The sequence below is a fragment of the Populus nigra genome, chromosome 10, assembly GCF_951802175.1.
Source record: "Populus nigra chromosome 10, ddPopNigr1.1, whole genome shotgun sequence".
NCBI lineage: Eukaryota > Viridiplantae > Streptophyta > Magnoliopsida > Malpighiales > Salicaceae > Populus > Populus nigra.
This window is the reverse complement of record NC_084861.1, coordinates 12,164,448-12,186,959: the sequence shown is the minus strand read 5'-3', so window position 1 is coordinate 12,186,959 and position 22,512 is coordinate 12,164,448. Positions and strand designations below refer to the sequence as shown.

The following is a 22,512-nucleotide window of genomic DNA, read 5'->3' as shown; positions in this document are numbered from 1 at the left end:
AGTGGTTGTGGGCTCAATGGTACTTAATTCTTTAAGAAACTTACACAAGGACAAGGAAATAGAAACCAACTCATGGATAAGTAGTAGGAAATAAAACAACTAATTATTACTCAAGTGCGCAGAATCTGAGAATTTTAGCGTCGCAAGTCTGTAGTGACAGAATGATGCACGGATAATCACAAAACAGAAACAGAGCGATGCCCTAGATAGTAGATAGGTAGATCAACTACCACAGTAAGGTCAATCTATGATTTCCCACCACCAAAGCAGTTATTTATGCTTCATCTGAATTTGATTTCACGCAACTGTTCCTTTTCAGTACGATGTTTTAGCCACACGGAGTTACTTTGTTTGGCATGAAGTTATCCAAGTAAATTCATGTTGAGGTGACAGCCTAATATGGCCAAACATGGTTTTCATCTGACCATTAAAGTTAACTAGACATCACGCCAATCACCATCACGATATGCAGATCACACATTATTAGTGCAGATACAGTATCTGTACAATGAATGCAGGATAAAAAGAAGGAAGAGTCATAGCTTAGATTTTACAAAGAAAGCTTGCTTTTTTGCTTGGACATGGAAGATCACTATTCTCCTTGTTGGCCTGCTGCTCCTGCAGAGGCAAACTGGGTTCAAACAAGTGCTGCAGTATATGATGAGTCCTTTTTAGTGCCATGCCCATCTCATGCCTCTGCTTCTGCCAACTTTCAAGTTAATGGATTCCCTTCGTGGTCTATACCGATTCAGGAGGCTTCGGAGAATAAAGCTGCTTCTAATTCCAAGAGTCATAGCCAAGCTGAGAAGCGGCGCCGGGACAGGATTAATGCACAGCTGGGAATTCTTAGGAAACTCATTCCCAAATCAGAAAAGGTACACAAACCCCTGTCTTAACATGACATAAACATGCGCCAATCAACATAACCTTAACGGCTTGGCTAGATATTTCTGTCAATTACTCAAGGATGTCCTCTTGTAGCATCAAATAAGGGAGCGAATTTTACATATTGCCCAACACATACCCTCACTAGTAACGGTTTTTGGTTTCAATCCCATCAATCTTTATTAATGGTATAAGAGAGATCATGCATCTAAATTATTTAGCTCCTTTGACAAAATATGGTAAAATTAGTATAGATTTTGCTGATTCTTTATTAGAATTTCACTGACAACAGAACTTGAGATGAATCAATATTTCCTTGCACAGATGGACAAGGCAGCTCTGCTAGGAAGCGCGATTGATCATGTGAAGGATCTCAAGCAAAAAGCAACGGAAATCAGCAGAACTTTCACAATCCCAACTGAAGTTGATGAAGTAACGGTTGATTGTGATGTTTCTCAAGCTACAAACCCTTCTAGCACCAACAAAGACAAGGACAACACGTTCATCAGGGCTTCTGTTTGCTGCGATGATCGGCCAGAACTGTTTTCGGAGCTTATTCGAGTGCTCAAGGGCCTTAGACTAACCATTGTTAGAGCCGATATTGCCAGTGTAGGTGGAAGGGTTAAAAGCATACTAGTACTTTGCAACAAGTGCAGTAAAGAGGGAGGTGTTTCAATCAGCACTATTAAACAGTCACTTAATCTTGTTTTGAGTAGAATTGCTTCATCATCAGTGCCATCAAATTATCGTATTAGAAGCAAGAGGCAGAGGTTCTTTTTGCCTTCTCATCTGTCACAGCAATATACATAATCAGATATATTGAAATTTCTTTTTTTCTAATGGTACGCCTCTTTCCTTTCTAACCTGATGCTTTCTCTCCCATGCCACCATTCCAAGAAACTCTGGTGGCGGTGGCGGTGGGGGTGGCGCAGGCATAGAACGCCAATTATTTTGTGGATCCTCACTTTATTTACAGAGAAAAAGTGGAGTTCAATTTCCATAGAAGGGATCCTTTTTGCTTCCCATAAAGCAACTTTACGTCCCCAAAAAAATCAATTGTAGGTTGGTACCCTGTTAGTTGAAATTATTGGATATTTTTTTGAAAGAATTTCGCTCACTCCTAAGACGTGAAAGAAGCCGCACCAGTCATATCAATCCCCGGATAACTTTTTTTTTTCGTAGAGCAGAAGCTTTCGACTCCATGCTAGTCATAATTGTGTTGAGAAATCCATCAATTAATTTGGTAAGTGATGTATTTGTCAAATAAGAAAAAATGAAGAATGGCATTTGCTGATGATGGCGTTATTACTGAGTCCCTGAACCTTGTTTTTATACTGGAAGTTCGGAATATTTTCTTTTCTTCGTAAGTGAACGTTGTTCGGCTTTTTTTATGTAAGAATTCTAGATCCCTTCGGACTCTATAATTTTATTATTAATTAAACAAGGGAAAAATTCAAGGGCCTGGTGGCCTTGTGCCCCAAAGTTACAGAAACTCCAAGAAAAATCCCTAATTCTGGGAAATGTCCCCTAGCTCTAAAGTAATTAAAATCTAAACCCTTTCTTAATTATATAGTAGGTGGCTCAGTAGTAAGAACTTGAAATCAAGGGGTTTGATTTCAAGTTCAAGTTCTATAGTTGCTAATATGATGGTCACTGGAAATTTACATGGTTATTAATTTTAGAACTCGTGAAATTAGTTGAGGTGCGTCCAAGCTATTACCCCCACCTAAATTTAAACCCCCCTGAATTTTCATAACTATTATTTTCTTGATGTAATAGTGCTGATATTATAATATTTTTTTATAAAAAATAGTAATATCATAACATAATTACTATCACTACTGCTAATAGTAAGCGAATTTGATCCCACCCCTTGATGAGAGAGACGCCAACTTTGGTAAAATTATTGAACAGAGAATTATCAATTAATTCCCGAAAAATAGGGTTTTTAGGACGAGTCCAAGAAACTAGGCCAGCCCTATTTCTTATTATATATCACATAAAATCCTACAAATCAATTCAAATGTAAATTGTGAATTATAAATTAATATAAAATTAGAAAGAATAATATAAATTGATAGAATAATGTACATGAGATGCAGCTGTCAAGATGATGAAGTTTTAATTACAGACACTGTGATTCATGCCATGCGAACACTATGGAGATCGAAAATGGAGTCAATATGTGGGCCAGCTCGCACATGTGGTTTCTTATCAAATATCAGGATATCATATGAAATATTAGCCGATGGAGTCATAAAGTCCCCCCTGCTTGCTTACTAAAGCTGGATGGTTGGAAAAGCTAGCCGGCCGGGTCCTTCGCTGCAATGATGAAACGAACGAACACGAAGCCTTGTCCCTTTTTCAGTGTAGAATTGTAAACAGTTCCAGATCTGAGGATCAAGATTTAATTATGATAAATTGTTTTTATTTTATTTTAATATATATAAATTACTGGAGAATTCACACGTACGAGCATGGATAGATTATTGTGTGCGAATATCTTCTAGAAAATCGAATCTAGCAAAGGCAAGAAATAATGTCAAGAAATAATGGCTTTAATTATTTCTCGTAGACTTGCTAAAGATTGAAAATGAAAAGGGAAGAAAAAGAAGTCAGCTACAGTGGCTAAGGCCTTTCTAGTTCTTTACAAAGTTGTAATATTAATATTCGTTAATTATTAAACAAATATAATGACAATTGATGATTTTTTATTTTTATTTTTTTTGGCGCGTCAACTTGATGATTATATAAAATTCAGGAATTAAAGTTTAATTTTTTTAAAAATAGAGATAAAGTAAAAAAAAAAGGGTAAAGTATGTCGCACGTGTGTGGCGTCGAGGCAATCGTCCATTCTCTCAAGGAAAAATTGTAATGGTCTATCTGGCAAATGTGAAGAGATAAGGAATTATTATCTCTTATCAATGAAAAATTTGAACGTTCTAGCATCCTTTTTTTATTGTTATATTTTTTGATATTTTATTTTGATTCTTGTTTTGGAATAACCCAAAAATGAGTTATGACAAAGTACATGTTTTTTTTTTAATATAATTATCCCTATATTTATTTATATATAATTAGTCAAATTTAAAGTATATATGTTATTTAATGCGCAATATACCATGACAGTTGTTAAACTTAATATTCCATTTATTTATTTATAGAAGATATCGTGGTAATTAAATTGTAGAGCACCATTATATATAAATACCTTTTTTTGCCGAGTATTATTGGTAGAATATTCAACAAACAAGTATAAAAAAATAAGAAATTAATTCTCATAATTAACATCTATATAATTTTTCTTTTCTTTTCTTTTTCTTGCATCTATAGAATATTAATTATTGATATTTACTCTTTTCAGAACTCTAAAATAGTGGTTAAAAAGAAGAAGAAGAAGAAGACATAACTAATTAATATTATACTAACAGCAACATGTGAATTCCGTTGCAGCTCTCTCTTTCTCTCGCGCAATTCAGTTCAGCTAACTCCCTTGATAAGCGTGTGCAGTTCTTTGACAATTCTTTGGTCTCCCTCCTCAAGTACTCTCGATCTCTAACCGCCGGTCGTTATTATATTTAATAATTTCCAGGATAAACACAAAAAGAAAACCTAACCGCCACAGTTTCGGAGCCCTAATTTCAGCCATTGAATGCAAGTATTAACCTAACCGTTCAGTTAACAAATACCAATTTCTTTCTCTTTAAGAACATCCATCTCACCCACGCACGCCACCTTCAAAACAGAAAGTACTCTTCTATGATCAACAACTTTATAAAACCAAATTAAACAAGCATTAATTATCAAATAAATTTTATTTTATTTTATTTTTTTTAAAGAAAGGGGCGTGTAACTAGCAAAATAGCCATGGCAACGTGCGGTTTTACGGCTCACACACAACAACCCTCTCCTCTTCTTATAAACGTTATTATCTCTCTCTCTCACTCTCTCACATTAATTCTAACCTTCCTCCTCCATAAATAAACCTCCCACGAACGAACGTACTCAAAACAAATTAAACATAAATATTTAAATTAACAACTTATTTTATTTGACCTCTCTCATCTTCTTCATGGGTTCTGTTAATGGTGGTGACAGGATCAAAGGTTCTTGGAGCCCACAAGAAGATGCCACTCTGATCAAGCTTGTAGAGCAACATGGACCAAGAAACTGGTCTATGATAAGCACTGGTATACCAGGCCGGTCAGGGAAATCTTGCAGGCTAAGGTGGTGCAATCAGCTTTCACCCGAGGTGCAACATCGCCCATTTACGCCAGCGGAGGATGCCAAGATCGTCCAGGCACACGCCATCCACGGCAATAAGTGGGCTACGATTGCCAGACTCTTGCCTGGCCGGACTGATAATGCTATAAAGAATCATTGGAACTCTACTTTACGTAGAAAACGTGGGAGCGTGTCATCTGCGTCATCTGAGTCGAATTCAGTTTTCAAACGCTCGACTTTGGAGGTGTCGGTTGTGTCTGAGTCTGAGTCTGATTCGGGGTCCAAGAGACAGTGCCTGCATGCTTCGCCGGGGCATAATAGTGTTAATGGAGACGTGGGAGTGGATGGGCCTGAGACGTCCTTGACATTATCTCCGCCGGGAGATGGTTTTGTTTCGATGGCTGTGGCGGAGAAATTGAAGGAGGGTGTGGCAGTAAATGGCAGAGAAAAGGATCTTGGCGAGTCAATCATGAAAGATGCTGAGAAGAGATGTACAGAGGAGATGGACGAGGATTGCGTGAGGGCTCTCATACAGAAAATAATACAAGAAGAAGTTAGGATTTATTTTGATAGATTAAAGACTCGAAATGGAGTTACAATTGGATCTCTAAAGGATATATGATCAGAACTGCTTCGATCCTTGCTGCTTTTAGTTTATGTTTTTTTTTTAAATACAAATTAATAGGACTAGTCGTTCCTATTTTTATTTGATGCCTAATTAATCAACTGGGCAGTCCTAAGTTGTCGCCAGCCTGGCTTTTTCTCCATGATACAGTTTTATTTGAGATCACAGTTTTGATCTCGTATTCTGCTGGGCCGGCAGTCTACCCTAATTCGTGCGTTCTGTACAGGTGTTGCCCTAATTCTTGCTATGCTCGAAAACGGAAAACCTACTGTCTTTGGAGAACGTCAATGAGATATGCCATCACAATCAGTCAATACCACGCAAGGCTCAACGCGAGAGAGATCAGAATGTTCCCCCCCTAGAAAACTCAATGTAATAACATTTTTTATTCTGACAAAAGAGTCAAGATGCAGTTTGAACTAAAAAAAGAAGAAGGTGCTTTTCAATTATTTTAACGTTAATATATCAAAATCGTTCAAAATCACAGAAAAACCATCCTTTTTCCAGTCTAAAAATATTACCAAATGCATGCTCATACTCACTCCCAAGTGGGAAATGAGGGATAAACACCAATTAAGCTACAGTCATCAATGCAATCCTCAAATAGGTCGATTGATTCCTTTCTGATTAAGAGTACGTACACGCGTCCGGTTTAAGGTTTATGCAATTATTAAGACACTGAACACTTTTACTACCCACCTCGCCCCAACACCCATTCATAGCCTCAGCGAGAACAAGACATCCATTTCGATTCGGAAACAACATTCGAATGGTGTAATATGGAACAGAAGCTGCGAGGTTGCTCTCAATATGTAACAGTTCACACGTTACAAAATGACAGCCTTGTTTTGCAAGTGCCGCATCACAGGCTATCATATTAACATTGTGATTATCACAAGACAGACAGAAAACAAAGGGTTATAGGAAAAGGAGCAGAGCTTTGTTTTTCAAGATTTTACTGATCGTCTTAAAGCAAAATACAAAAATAAAAAAAAATTCAGATTTTAAAAATTTTAAGTGTGAAAAATGATCTTTTATAGACTTGCTTATTGTATTTAAATTAATCTAAAATATTTTAAAATTAACTAACTTTGATAATTTTTATTTTATACATAATAACCAACAAAAATTTAATTACATAGTTAATATATAATCATTAATACTTTAAGATGTATTCATCTTAATTATATCATTTAATAATTCTATTTAATAAAAATACTACACAATGCCTTCATTATTGTTTCTATTTTACCTCTAATATTTGTGTTTTTCAAACAAAAAAAAATCATTTCTAAATCAATTCATTTAGTTTTTTTAAAATATTTAATTTAAGTTTACAATCAACACAATTCATTATCAAATCCAAATAATTTGAGCATACATAACAGGCATATGGGAAGCCAATCATTAATCTTATATTGTTTTTTAAAATGTTTTTTCCTTGAAAATACATTAAAATATATTTTTTTATTTTTGATTACACATCAAAACCATAAGAAAAAATTAAAAACAATATCAATTTAACACTATCTAACCCCTTTTCATTTGAAACGCAACCAATTGCATGTAAACCATGTCCAATCGCAGTGAAAAACTGGCTATTAACACATAGCCACTCATGTAAACCACAAGAACCATTAAAATCAGGGTATCCTCTCATCCTCCCCATACTGAATCATTGCAGCACCAAGTTAATCACAGATTCCAGCATCCTCGGTAATTCTCAAGATTGGCAAAGAGCACTTGCGAAAATTTATTTCTGATAACTTCTTCCCTAGTAATCCATACCTAGATACAGCGAGCACCTACACTGACATTTAACTACACCCCAATGAATCAACAACAATCATCACCATGCCCCAATCATCACCATACCCTAGTTTAGGGGTCTAGCAAACAGAACTAGTGCCAATCCGTCGACACCAATTCAAACAAGAAAAAGAACAGCAGGAGATCATCATAATAACACAGCATTGAAGCCCAATAAGCAAAACCAAAATCCCATTTCCATCCAGTTTGAAAGTCTAACAAAATCATGAAATTTAAAACGGAAATAATCTACTCAGTTGAAAGTAGTACTGATAACTGAAACAAGAAATACTAAAACGAAAGACAACTTTCACTATTATTGATAAAATAGAAAACTACTTGGATCTCTGCCTCATCTTTCGGCGCTTCCTCTTCAACCTCCTCATACGCTTCTTCTTCCACTGTTAGTTCAAATAAACACAACAGAAACAATCGATCAATTTTGTACTAACTAAACAAGAATATATAAGATGCTCATGAATTCGTTAATTTCCTGAGAGAAGAAGAAAGGATTACCTTGGCTCTCATGGTGTCACAGTATCCAAGCTCTGTGTTCCTTCTTTCTTTTGATTCAGAATCCTAGAGGCTGCGGAGAATGATAGAGAGAGCTGCTACGTTTAGGGGCTTCGCCGGGAGTTAAATACTAATGATATGAAACCCTAATTTTATTGGGCTATGTTGCCGAGATGGGCTCAACTAGCTAGAGGACGATACCTCGAATCCAATTAGGCCCACTTGTGAATGTAATCTAATCAACTTTGGAAAGCCCGATAAGCCCACATCTAATACCGTTACAAAAGTGTACAGGAGGTAAGAAATGCCATCTTACGATAGCGAGCCCAGATCCAGGACCAGGAGTCAATAATTAGAAAATATTTAATGGAGGACTCACGTTGTTTCAATATCCAATTTGTTTTTTGGGAAAGTTTAGGTGGCCGCATTTATAGGATTGGTAGATCAAGAGCAGGAAAAAAAAGTTGAAAATTGCCTTGCTGATCAACCACGTGAATCTAGTAACTGAAGCCCATTCTGCTAGGTAGGCATTTCATTTCTAGCAAGCGGTATGTTCAGTAACACACCAGTTAGCAGTAGAATTTCTGCTAAGAAGTTAATGTTGGCTATAAATGCTGAAAAAGATATAGAAATTGTTTTCTTTTTCTTTTTAACAGAAAATGATTTAGAAATTTTCGTCACTTTGGGCTTCGGTTTGTTTAAAATTTTTAAGGTGTTGTAACAACTTTGTCTGGGTTATGAATATATATTTATAAGAGCTAGAAACTTTTTCGCAGATATGGAACGAGAGAATTTACATATAATTGATGGGAAACAACAGAGGCTTATGTGATCACTCTGTTCGCAACCGAGCTGCGAATTTCTCAATTTTATCAGTGCAAGAATTACAAGATATCTTGCAATATGTATTGATTGCCATCTGTTCGATGAATTTTCTCAAAAGCATTCGTGATTTAATACAACAATCTGGTTCATTTAAAGACATAATCTACAGAAATAGAAATCTGGGCTGTTTTGTTTACTCTGTTATGATCGATAAAACAGCCGATTCAGCTCGGATAGAAGCTCTACAGAGTGGGCAACTTGACTGAGTGACAAGCCACTTATCGACGCAGTCACAATGAAAACAATGCTGACACTGCGGCAAAACTTTCAGCCTATCACCATCTTCAAACACACCAAGGCATATACAGCACTCGCTTTCGACTGCAGTGCCATTATTACTGGTACCCAAATTTGATTTGTGCAAAGTTATCGGCAAAGCCTTGATGATCGTGGATTCGAGGCCTCTTGGAGGAAGGCGAGGCGCGTGGTGCACAGGAAGCCTAGAGGGAAGGTTATGCCGCGTGTTTTCAAGGCAGACCCAGCGGGCGTAGATGGAGAGTAGGGCGATAAGGATGATCATGGAGCCGACGATCAGTACATAAAAGAGAGCGCGGCCACGGACTTGGAAGTCATTTTCGTCGACTTCTTCGTAGTGCCAGTGGAATGGTTGGGAGTCTTGTGATGCCATCTAACTTGCAAGTGGACTGGTAATGGTGATGAGGGTATTGATGACCGTGGAGGTAGTAGTGGCAGCAGGGTAGTGGGAATTTGGCCAAGAGAAAAGAGCTGGTTCGGCCTTTAAAGTGTAGTTCCAAACCACTTTCAACTGTTGTGGACTTCAAATGGTAGCGCGTGGGAGGCAATACACTGGCTTTAAGTGAAGACCTAACAAGTGAGAAGATTGATTTCCAAGTAGCAAAGAGCAGCGATTGTAATTTTATTGAATATTGATCTTAACCGATTTTTTTTTAATTAAGTGATTTTTTAATAGCTATTTTATTGGATGAGTAATTAATAAAATATAAATTATTTTAATCTCTCTCTCTCTCTCTATTTTAAGTTAAATAATAAACAACATTTAGATAATAAATACATTTATAAATATCCAAAACAAGTTTAGTAGAATATAAATATTTAATTTTTTTATTCATCCAACAATGAATAAAATATAAACATAGTAAAAACTAGATCCATAAATATTTATTATGATATCTAAGAGCTTTTTTCTAGCAAATAAAATATTTTTCATTATTCTTTATAAAATCATTATATAATAAGGCAATGCATTTATCCTATATCTCGACATGAAGCTAAAGCCTAGGAAGGGAAATTACATAAAAAAGAAAGGGGCATGTGTGTATTTAGAGTTTGATGTATGCTGAAATGAGAATAATAAATGGAGGTTTGATTTATTAGTTAGTCAATTCTTTTTATTTATACATGTTGGGTAATTCATACAAAATTTCATACATGTTTTTTTTGTGTGTAGAAACTCAAAATTTTGAGTGATGTGTGGCTTTTGTAAACAACAAGTAAAAACAAAAATAAGTGGCTTTCTTTTCCATTCGAACTTAACTGAGGTGAATTATGATCGGACTTTCTCTATTCGAACTAATATGAAATTCTAGTTAGCTTCTGCATCTTTAATGGTTTTCCCTTAAGCCTCGATAAATTTCATAATTTTTCATAATTTTCTTAGTCCTTTCATTATTATTTTTTACTAATATGATTGTTCAGGTCAGCTTGCAAGCATTTTGACTAATTTTATAAGTCTTGAAATTAATAACCATATAAACCTCTCGTAGCTATCATACTAGCAATTATAGAACTCGAACTTGAGATTATAAAAAAAACAAACCTTTTAATTTCAAACTCTTACCACTACCTTTCATCAAAATAAGTTTTGCACGCAAGATTGCCAATAACACATGACATTAATTGATGATAATACACCTCTCAAGCTAATTTTCTAGCTGAAAACCAGGGAAAAGTTAACGGACCAAACAAAAAAAATTGAAAATACATATACTTGATCGAGAGAAGTGAGAAGTTAGGGCACCAATCATGAAAAATTCCCTTTGAGCTTTGATGAAATCGCAGTGGAAGGGAAATCGGCCCATTGAGAAAGGGAAAATGCCTCACCAGACCTTCCTCAAACAGGCCTCCGATATTTGAAAGGCCCAAAATCCTAAGAAGTATCCAAAACCTTGTCAGTAAACATTTCATGTTAACTGAGAGCATTAGAAAAATTATATGGAAACAAACATATTCTAGGAAAATACGAGTGTTCATGTTCTTACATGAGAGAGTATACTTCTTTTTTAACTCTAGTTTAACTCAAGTGCTAAGAGAGATGGTAAATCTTAACTGCCTAGTTACCGAACCAGACACGAAGAATTAATCTTGTGTGCTGAAATCAATTTCTGAAAGACTGGAATTTCAAATTTTATATTTTTTTAAATGTGAAACGTAAAAAAACTGTTGGATTTACATGGAAATGGTTACCAATAATTCCATGCAAGGATATTATAGCCCAAGAGCTTTGCAATAGTGCATGCATTGCAACTCAAGCATTGCATTCGGAATTGCCGGGGACGACATCCAGAAATGGCCGATCTCTCTTATTAATCTTTTTGCATGCATACCCACATGCAAGTGTTGAGGAGAGATTATTTTTCACACAAAATCAAGTAAATCTGATAGAATTAATAATTCTCACGCATTAAGGTTAGCTCTGATAGGATCAAATTCTAGAATAACACAGTAATTCACAGCTGACTCTTACTATTTTTTTTTTTTTGTCTGGTCTTTGCTCTCTTTTTTTCGTTGCAGCAGCAGTGCTTTTATGGCTTCTTTTTTTCTTCTCTCTGTTGATGCCCTTTTTTCTACTTCTTTGGCTATCTTCTTATTAGCCAAAAGGTAATAAAATCTCAACTATTATTTAAAAAAAACAATGCACTTATCTGTCGTGGGACGACAACCGCAGGTCCTATTTTATATAAATACAGAAACCCTTCAGGTCCTGTGGAAACAAGCCTGCTTATGAATCTAATTAGTATTTCTTTGAAATTTAAAGTTGTTGGTGTGATTTCTCATGATTTGTTTCTGAATTATGTTTTCCGAACAAATTAAGATTCACTGGGTCAACAATCAACATGTACCACGAACACCCAATAACAGGAAAAAAAGTTATAAACACAGGAGGAGCTGGATAAAGCATCACCATACAGTCCATGAAGCATCAACTTTTTTCCACCACAGCATTGTGGATTAATTACTAGTTTAATGTTCCAAAATATGTATATGTTGATTCCCTAGTTAATTTATTCAACGTCCATCTTTCTTTTATTAGTATATACAGAAATGCAATGTATAGAAGAACTCTATGATCCTTACGAGTCCACAATTATCCCCTACATAGAATCTCATCATTCTTAAGATGGTTCGTTATTAGCACGCCAGCAACTCTTCAAACTTTCCTTTGGCAACATCCGCATAGAATCCTCAATGGGAATCTAAACGTTCTCCTCCTCTTCTACATCACTAATTAATGCCCGTGTTTTTTCCATCAATAATTAATATTAATACTTCCCAACATTTGTTGCTTCCAAAGGTCGCCCATATTTTATCTGATGAGTATATAGGCGGTAGACCTGTGCACCACGAAGACTTAATTAATTGCATAAAGGTGAGAAAACAAACATCTCCATTAACCCAAAAATTTAAGCTATTCTTCCAATATGTATATTTTGAGGACTATCTTTAATGCAGATAAAACCAGAACAGCTCCCATGATCATCACGATAATCAAGAAGATGAATTTGGAAACTAAAACAAAACACGAACCACGACATAAATCCATTAGATCTAGATTAGATTAGGCACCACCTATTGTTCTTGACTAGGAAAATGATGTTTGTAGAAGCTACAACGAAGGACAAAACCTCAGGAAAAACAAAGGATCATAAACAGTCCCGCAATATATCCACAAAGCATGCACCATCTGTCCCCAAACCCTTGTCAAAAGTACTCCCAGCGATTGCAACTGATCAAAACCCTAATAAAATTCATTGAAGTATGAACACTATTTGGATGTTCTAATAAGGAGGAAAGAGTGGAAATAGCACACCTGATAAGATCATAACAGGAATGTCGAACCGGATGCTATTGCCCAAAGGGAAAACTCATTGAAGTATGAACACTATTTGGATGTTCTAAATTTGAACACATGCAACGTAATTTAATCACGTCAGTGTATAATTCACAAATTTATTTTCTAAATAAATCTATTCTTGCGGTGTCATATTAATTTGATATAGTAATTCTGGATCTATAATCAATTCCAACGAATCCATTTGATAATTTTTTAAGCCTCTCGAGAGATTCAACCATATAGCTCGAGTAGTGATCCTGATACAAAACAGAAAAAGTTTTTCAAACTTCCTACTTATGTGTGATCTATGCCAAATTAATCAGCACTAATTGTATGAGAGTCTTGAGGATTGAAAATGGTGACTGCAAAAAGAAAATGGAATAACAGCTGATCCTACACTTCAAGGTGTTTCGGTGTAAACAAAATTACAGAAACTTACCTAACATAATAACTCACAACTGCTGATGCTTAAAAGCAAGGGACATTCTCATGAAATGTAATCAAATTTCTCATAACTAATTGAAGAAATAGAAAATTCTCTTTTTAATTCGTTTTTTTTTCATAGCGAATCAATAAAATCTTTCATTGTGAATCTGAATTACCTGGATAAGCAGCCTTTACCTGAGATCTCTCGCGGACTTAATTATGAAGCCAACATGTAAAAATAAGTCTAACAACATCTCTTGCCAACAAACCCTAGATCTATTGATTATAACCTTACTTTCAGAAGAAACGCCTCTTTCAAATTTCTTTCATCTTAAGAATTCCATCTCTAATAACCAGATTAACCCCCATTAATAGCACCCGAATCCAGTAATATATAATTAACCATCGGAAACAATGGAAAGAGAACTAGATTAACTTATACCCAAGACCAAAAACTTGCACGTACGGGGCCTTTGATGGATTTGGCCTCCCTTGAAATCTTTGCCAAAAGAAATCCTCATGAAAATCCCCACCAGCTCTCAAAAATCAAACAAGAAAGGATCCTCATCGTCCCAAATACTAGGCGGCGGGTACTCATCATCATTCCACACAGATGGAGATCCAGCTCCAACATGCATTAACGGATCCTGAAGATGACCCACCGGTGCAACAATTTGAGTATTCCTACCAGACAAAGAGAAACTCGAACCGACGGAACCCACCAACGAACTAACATCATCGCACGCATGATGCTGCGGCAGACAGTGACTATGATTTTGATACGAGGGTGTAGTTGATGTGGCTACACTAGAACTATCAAATATATTATTTGGGTTGCTTGTATTAGCCCCGTATTGATTAAGATAGCGTTGTAACATAACTTGCTGGTGATTTTGAATTAGCATGTCATTAGTACTAAGACATGATAAGGCCGACCCAGCAACATTATTCGAATGATAATTAACCCCGGGTGGCGTAAATCCTGACGAAGCTGCCGTAACAGAAGGAGAAGCCATTGAATTTGAGAGAGAGAAAGTGAAAACAAACCCAGGGGGACGTGGGAGCAAAGGGCGAAGTGTCTGGCTCGAGGAAGAGGCAGAGTTGAGAGAAGTTGGTCCTGATTGAGCAGAAGAAGAGGAACCCGAGGGTTGGAGATTGAGTTGAGCCCTAGAACCATAAAGGATGATGGCAGCTCGATCGTAGGCTCGTGCTGCGTCCTCTGCTGTGGCAAAAGTGCCAAGCCATTTACGGGTTCGTTTTCTTGGCTCACGGATCTCTGCTACCCATTTGCCCCAGCTTCTTTGCCTAACTCCTCTGTATCTAAATTTGCCGTTGTCTGGTCCTCCTTTGCCTTTGCACTTCCTGCTACTGCCACTGCTGTTGTTGTTACTGTTTGTGTCACTTGTTGTGGTGGTAGTGGGGGTGGTTGCGGTGGTGTTGTTATCAATGTTTTTGTCATTGGATGATATTGTGGTGGCGGTGGTGGCGGTGGGTTCTTGGGGAGGGTGAGATGAATTGTCCATTAGAAAGTGAATGGCTTTTAAGACTTTATTAAGACTGAGAGGGCCTCGTTCTTTGGCTATTGATCTGTCGAAGTATAGAGGAGCCTTCGCCTGTGTGATGATTTGAATGTCATGTATGTGAGTGGTGGATGAGGGCGGTGGTCTCTACCATAACTGCATGCTATTTATATTTTTGTATTCGGAGAGAGACAGAGAGTCGCTGCTTACTACTCAAGTAAACAGGCACCACTGCGGAATTGGAAGCATTTGTCAGTATTTTATATATTGTGATTTTAATTCTTCTTTTGCGGATTGTTTTTTTTAAGCTTTTGAGTTTTTCTTGGAAATTAAAATTACTGAGCTAAGCTCTGATTCTGCCTAAGGAATGCTCCCAAATGATATTAGTGTGAATGTGGGTTTTTTCTTTGAGCAACTAATTAATTCTGAATGCGGGTTTTGATTCTTGATTCTCAATCTCTTGAAATAAACTAAAATAGTCTTAGTTGCGAATGATTTATAATAATTCATACGAATGATTTATCTCTAATTAAAATAGGTATTGGTGATTAATTCACTCTAGATGCACCTTTTAGATGTGAGCTCAGGGTTCTTTGTCTATTTTTTTCCTTTCCTTTCCTTTCCTTATTCTATTAATTTTTCTATCATCGATCATATATATATATATATATATATATATATATATATATATGATATCATTGACGTCTACACAAAGTTATGCCTTGCAACCAGAAAAGAAAGAAAAAATCTAGCGGTGAATTCATCACGTGAGATAATAACAAAAATATTACTTTCTAAACCCAAAGATTTTTCAATGAAATATTGGTTTTTGCAGATTAATTCATCCCATTGTTTGATCGGTACTTTCATGTGTGTGTGTGTGTTATATATATATATTCATGCATGGTTAATATTTATTAGATAAAAAAATGGGTTGAGTATCGTGGAGCCAGCATTATTCACTCGCACACAAAACAGTGGATGGAATGTGTATTTTTTTAAAATTTATTTTGGTTCTCAAAATATTTGATTTTGGATGATTTAATTCTAATTGAAAATCAATTCTTTTGGATGTCTTGGATAAGGGTGGAATTGAAAGAATAAATGCAAAAATTAAAAAGACATCAAGCATGGGTGGTGTGCCAAAGAATATGTGAAAAATACACTTAAATTCTCAAATTTTAAAAATAACACAAATTATACAATTTAGGTTCCTTAAAGAAAATTTAAAAATAGTTTTGGTGCAAGAGTTTATTTGTATTATTTTTCAATCTTTGGTTAGAAAAAATGAGAGTAAAAAAGAGAAAAGTCATCAAATTCTGGTGATGAGAAATAAAGTTATTGTTTGAGCTATTCCAGGCCATCAAAATTAATTTTCTTGGTGCCCAATTTACATGAAATGAGAGAGATTTAATGGTAGTTGTTTAAACCCACAATGTTACTTGAAAAAATAGATTTAAGTTAAGGAAGATAATTCTAACTCGATTTGATTTCATGTTTTTAAATTTTTTTTTGGATATATTGAGTTGATGGATAAATTTATGGGTGTTTCAAAGATATTAGTGAGATGTTTATTGGGTTGAAATGACTTAAATTTGAGTTTTTTGAACAAAAAAAAATGTTATTTTAATTTTCTAATCGCCACTGTGGTGACTAGAATTTAGGCTAGCATGTTACATATCATTTGTTTAATTTGTTCCGGATAAACCTGTTAGCCACCCCTTCAAAATAAAATAAAATAAAAACAACCCTGGGTGTGTGTGCCTGGTCTTGAAGGCCCACCCATGCATGTGGGCCTATGGCCCCATGCTAGGGCTATTTTTTGGCCATCTTTTTTTTTAATATATATAAATTTAAGATAAAAATAGTATTTTATCCAGTTGAGTTCATAATCTGAATCATAGTTTTGATAAGTTAAGCTATAATACCCAGATTATTTTTTTCTTTTTTTATTGATGTTTTTTTTTTATATTTTTTGGTAAAATAATTTTTTATTTTATGTTTCAATTGGTATCGCTCATCTGTGATTTTTTAATTTTTTAATTTATTCTTTTTTGGATAGAGATTTTTGTACAAATATTTTGTGTGTATTTAATTTTTCAAGAGATTTGTTTATTTCATCTATAATTTTCTTTTTATCTTTCGTATAAACTAACTTGATTTTTAAAATAATATTTTTTTAGATAATATTTATAATATGTACAACCTTGCATAATTGTTTTTTATTTTTATTTTATTTAATCAATCTAATGTGTGTGTTTATTTCTATTATAGTTTGATTAAATAAAAAATATATTTAAATAAACAAAATTTAATGAACACAACAAGGTAAATTTCCCGTCTTGCAAGATTAAATATCTTCATTTAATTACACCTATCTTTTTATTTTTTTAACTTTATTTTTAGTTATCATTAAAGACTTTATTTATTTATTCATTAACACACTTAGTTCTCAATTTATTTGATTTATACTTTTATTTTTTTTTTTAACTATAAAAACACACAACACACACACACACACAATTTTTCATAAAAAAAATATAATATCAAACCCATGACGTAACGCCTCACAAATAACTAGTAGATATCTCTTCAATGAAATCTAGCTTGACACGAAAATGACACGGAGAGGAAAAGGTTTATATATAACTTTTCAATTGTCACCATACACATATCCTCAAACTTAGTGGCCAGGAAAAGGTTCACGACAAACCATTCACATCTAAATTTATTATAAATTACTTGGTAATAAACTCCTTAATTTGAAGCAAAACTAGCTAACATATAATTGCATAAACTTAGCACTCTTATGAGAACTTAAGATCCATAATTCGCAAGAAGTGGCCTTGAATACTTTTTTATTATTAATTTCAAGGTTTGATCTATCGATTGAAAACTTAGTTACTTGAATTATGTTTAGACAGACATGCAAAGCATCCGTTACTGATCACAAATGCAATTTAAATATTTATCTATATGAGGTGGATTTGATAAATTAAGTTGTCATTTTAAGCCAAACTAATGCTCTAAGCACTCTATAATTTTACTTCTAATCGAACAAAAACATATGTAGCTCCCGTTCCTGTGGGGGAAAGAGATCTACACAACTCCAATGACAGTGGATCTCGATCGACATCGATTTCATGGTGCAATTTTTCATGCATATGTTATATACTCTACAAAACCGCAGAACAAGCAACTCCACGCATATCTATTGTATTTAGCTGCAGCTCGTCAGCACCTCGATCGGCATTTAAAAGCGAAAAGGGACCGCTGCTAAACTAGTTAATTATTACAAAAAATCTGGAGACAGTTCAACGGGTTAAAAATATTTGATCCAGTAATTTCACCTCTTGAATCGATGAAGTTCTTCCTTCTTGGCTGAAACCCTGTTGATGCTTATTCTTCTTCCCTCTCTGTCGCCGCCGCTTCATGTTTACTTCTTGAGGAACTTGCTTCATCATGAGACTAAATCTGCATGATTAGAGATCCAATGATACATAAAAGCACAGTAAGCATTGAAAATTCTCTCTTGAAAGCGGTGGGTTCGTGTTTAAAAATAAAACAGGAGGAAATTGAAGTCAGGGTCCTGCTTGGTGGATGATCGACGACCTAATTCTCCGGTGTCTAGGTTTTTACTGTCGTTAAATTACAATATATACTGGAATCCAGGATTAACATTGGACCGATTTATTAACTTCCGCTGCAAGACTCTTGCGGTCTTGCCACCTGACCAGATGCTTGCACCTAGGCGTGCATAAAGTTCCATAGCATCTTCTGATCTCATCACATTGCATATTATGTTCATCAGATGCTGCAATCATCCAGCTCTCTGTATTCAAGAAGATTCGTGACGATGGGATGGCAAATTTACCAGATTAACAGGAGACTTTACATCATCCAATCCATGGCCTTTTATCAGATTCGACTTGGGTCAAAGCAGGTTGGATAAAAGTCCAACTTGATTCCCATCAATTCAGATACGAGGAAGGGTAAACAATTAATCACCTGAGCCATCACACGAACTATACTTAACATGCTATTCTCACTATATTTTTAATTTTTTTTTTATCAATAATGTAATTAGTACATATATACCTTATAAAACAAACCCAATTATTGAAGCTTTATTTATTAACTAAACTTTGTTCAGTAAATAAAAAAAAATCTTTGATTTTTTATATATAATTCTTATTCCAGTATTACATTTCAACCCGTATAAGAAAATCAATTTTAATTTATAATTGGATTTTAATTTTATAGTTATAATTAAACATATGATAATAATGATTAATCAAGAAGACGCAAAAATAGATGTTAATGTCTTTTAGTGTTATATGATGTAAATTGGGTGCAAAGCTGACGTGTTCTTTTTAATGTCCATGGTAGATCACTTAACAGATATGGTGTTTTGTTCATCTAGCTTCTTCTGTTCTTGTGTCTCTTGGCTCTCTGTCCACTGGTTTTCAAGCTCTCTGTTTACTTACTTCCCTGCAATCTTCCTTAGTTCTTTGATGTCTGTAAGTTCTTTTGCTCCTCCTGTGCGCCTAGCTACGCCTAGGTGTTTTGCCTGTATTCACATGCTTATCCAAAAAAAAAAAAAAAAATCACTTAACAAATAATTTAAACACATGATTCGAAATTATATAATAAAATCACTGCACCTAGGTGATTTGATATTTTTCATATTTTACAAGAAAGACTCACTTCTTTATATACACCTTTTTTAGAATACCGTTTCATAAAGTAATAATATTTTTAAAAAGATTAAAAAAATATGATTCTGATCCGTTATCTAATGGTTGCAAGTAGGGGGTATTTTTACTATAATAACAATTGTTTTTTAAAATAATTATTTTTTATTTTAATTTTTAAAAATTATTTTTTATATCATTATGCCAAAATAATTCAAAAATATTAAACAAAATTAAACAAAAAAAATTCAAAATTTACCCGTTGAAACACAATATCAAATTGGGATATGTTAATAATATTTCTTGGCCTGCGGCCTAGTACTAATTTTATATTTAGCTTGATGAATTATGAGAGGCATGTTAAAAGTAATATGTCTCTTGCGTAATTGTAACAAGTTCGTGGAATCTAATTTAATATTAGACCTTTACAACCACCTTCAAGGCTGCAAGATCACAGGACAGTAATCATGGCAGCAACAGCCCCAAATCACAGCCTGCATTTACAACTGAAGTTTCGACATTTACAATCAGATTACAAGCAATAATTCAAGGAATCCTAGCTCTAATATCATAACTACACAGACCACAACTCCAGCAAGATCACAGGCGATTCCAACAATCACAGGCTTTTACAGATCCAGGACGACATGTTGTCACGGCATATTCCAGCATATGACAAACTTGTTATCCTCCCTGTGAATCACATAATATTTTGCTGGTTTATGCTGCAATATGACAAGGTGGTGTGATTAATTTTAATTAATGGGTTAAGAGCCATCGACTAAACAGCTAATTAGCAAAGGAAAGACTGTTTTTTTGGTTTCAGAAGACTACTTTACCTGGTCCTCACAACAACGTACTAAAATATTGCCACGAAATACTTAATACAGATTCAACATTAACTCTATGGCAAAGCAAGGTGGGAGAGTTTATGGTTAATTTTGCATGTAAAGACGAGGCGTTAGCGGGTAAGAGGGGGTTAGCCACTACACTAGAACTGTTGGAAGAAGATATGCGTAGCATGTGGTGGCCAATGGCTAGCAAATGCCTCGTAACTCACAGAGGCGAAGGTATTAAAGTGTAAAGAGGGTGAGAGAGAAGAAAGTGTCTGACTCGATGCTCTGATGAATGATGCCCTGGGCGACTTTTTCTTGTTCCTTTGTCGTCTGACATTGGTGGGTTCGTAATGTTGGAGGGGAGCTGTTCCATTGAGAGCCCATTTTGGTGTTCTCTCCAAAGCTAATTATTTCATATATTTTTTTTTTGTGAAGAAAAATAACTTTAGATTAGATGATATGAAGTTGTGAATGTTATGTTAATTATTGTTTAATTACAAGAAACGAGGCTAAATTCCCAAAAGAGAGGTGTGTCTCATGCGGGGTAAAGCATCCTAGCTCATCTACATCAGCATATAACAAAGGAGCAAGACCACGTGCATGCGTCCCAGCAGATAATCATGCCAAATTTGCTAGCGGATTACCTTCAGGCAAAGTATGCCCAGCAACAACCCGTCAAAGCTTGCGAAGGAGAGCCCTAATCTCGTCAAAATAGGCTCACCGACCAAGTATGAGATCCTAACAGAGCTGAAACTACCACGACAGAATCAACCTCCAATCCCCCCTGGTGATATCCCAAATTTCAATCCATGAAACGCTATCCAAAGTTCCGCTTGGAGAGAGGAACAAATGCCCATGTTCACTACAAAAGCAACCACTAATTTGTCGCCGGCATCCCTAGCTAACCCACCTGCAGCAGCCCTTCCTTAATGCACCTGACATGATCCATCAGCTGGTCTTTCCCGACTTACCAGGCATTTTTCTCAAGTACTGTCACGCCCCAAATTCTTATTATTCAAAAAGGCAAGCTCGACCTCTAGGACACAATCAAGAATAACTCCCACAGGATCACGAGCAAAGACCTCAGTGTTGAAACATCGATCATTCCTCCACCTCAATAGCTGCCAGACCGTTACTCGAAAAAGAAGCCGCCACCGAGTCACATCTTGATTATTAAAATCTGCTTCCAGATTACGCAAAAACCAATTCTCAGATTAACCTTGAGAAAATCCAACCCATTTATCTTGATCTACCAGCCTCTCCCAAATTGTTCTAGCCCGCCAGCAATCGCGAAAGACGTGAATCATATTCTCCTTTATCTGTGCACAATCCAAAAGGCAAGGGTTCATAGACAAACGTTTATGGAACCGAAGCCCGTTAGTCAGTAATTTCCCATAGCCATCGACCATAGGTGAGTCCAAATGAGCCGGGAACCCTCCCATTTCTACACTAACTGCCAAATCTTATCACTCTCCAATCCACCATCGTCCAACAAAAAATCATTTGCAGACTTAGTAGAAAAGAGTCCACAATAAGTTAAACTACAGCTCAACCGATCTTCACCAGCTTCCGAAGGATGAGGAAACATAGCTGTTACAAGTGATACAATTTCCACTAGCAATATGTGCTCATCTACCATGTGCAAAACTAGCCAAAGGTTTAACAAGACCCACGACCCATCTATCAGCCCAAAAATACCCTAGAGCCATTCACTTGCTTCTCTAACTAATTCAGAAACTCCACAAATAGCACGCCGAAGAGGAAAGGCACCTGGCTGCGCTCTCAGTTCCGAACCTAGGGATCCAGGCATACCATACTTTTTAACACTCTCACCCACAAAGCATCAGTATCAGAAAAATCACCAGCTTTCCACCCCAGCCGCATAATGAAGCATCATTCATTACGCGTAATTAAATCCTTTGGTTGACGAATCTTATCCAAACTAACTGCAAGAATCTTCTAGTGATCCGCCATTGCACCTCACAAGAAATTATATCTGATA

The 22,512-nt window shown here is 35.6% G+C and overlaps 4 protein-coding genes and 1 long non-coding RNA gene across 5 annotated transcripts; 2 read left to right on the top strand and 3 right to left on the bottom strand.

Moving 5' to 3' along the window:
• The first annotated feature begins 132 nt into the window (after window positions 1–132).
• Window positions 133–1,725, top strand: LOC133705918 (transcription factor bHLH51-like). Its single transcript, XM_062131362.1, has 2 exons — window positions 133–875; window positions 1,210–1,725. Exons 1-2 carry the CDS (start codon window positions 582–584, stop codon window positions 1,693–1,695), a joined length of 780 nt encoding a protein of 259 aa, XP_061987346.1. The 5' UTR covers window positions 133–581; the 3' UTR covers window positions 1,696–1,725.
• A 3,129-nt stretch (window positions 1,726–4,854) lies between these two features.
• Window positions 4,855–5,942, top strand: LOC133704389 (transcription factor MYB73-like). The gene has a single exon (XM_062129198.1). It carries the CDS (start codon window positions 4,958–4,960, stop codon window positions 5,729–5,731), a length of 774 nt encoding a protein of 257 aa, XP_061985182.1. The 5' UTR covers window positions 4,855–4,957; the 3' UTR covers window positions 5,732–5,942.
• A 1,746-nt stretch (window positions 5,943–7,688) lies between these two features.
• On the bottom strand, window positions 7,689–8,609 carry LOC133704798 (uncharacterized). The gene is made up of 2 exons (XR_009844122.1): window positions 8,060–8,609; window positions 7,689–7,944 (listed from the first exon to the last, which is right to left on the bottom strand). It is a non-coding gene; the product is annotated as an uncharacterized LOC133704798 (long non-coding RNA).
• Window positions 8,610–8,923: 314 nt separating this feature from the next.
• LOC133704797 (RING-H2 finger protein ATL66) lies at window positions 8,924–9,760 on the bottom strand. Its single transcript, XM_062129791.1, has one exon. The coding sequence runs from the start codon at window positions 9,567–9,569 to the stop codon at window positions 9,075–9,077; it is 495 nt and encodes a 164-aa protein (XP_061985775.1). The 5' UTR covers window positions 9,570–9,760; the 3' UTR covers window positions 8,924–9,074.
• Window positions 9,761–13,999: 4,239 nt separating this feature from the next.
• On the bottom strand, window positions 14,000–14,983 carry LOC133704853 (ethylene-responsive transcription factor ABI4-like). Its single transcript, XM_062129869.1, has one exon. It carries the CDS (start codon window positions 14,981–14,983, stop codon window positions 14,000–14,002), a length of 984 nt encoding a protein of 327 aa, XP_061985853.1.
• Between the last annotated feature and the right edge of the window lie 7,529 nt (window positions 14,984–22,512).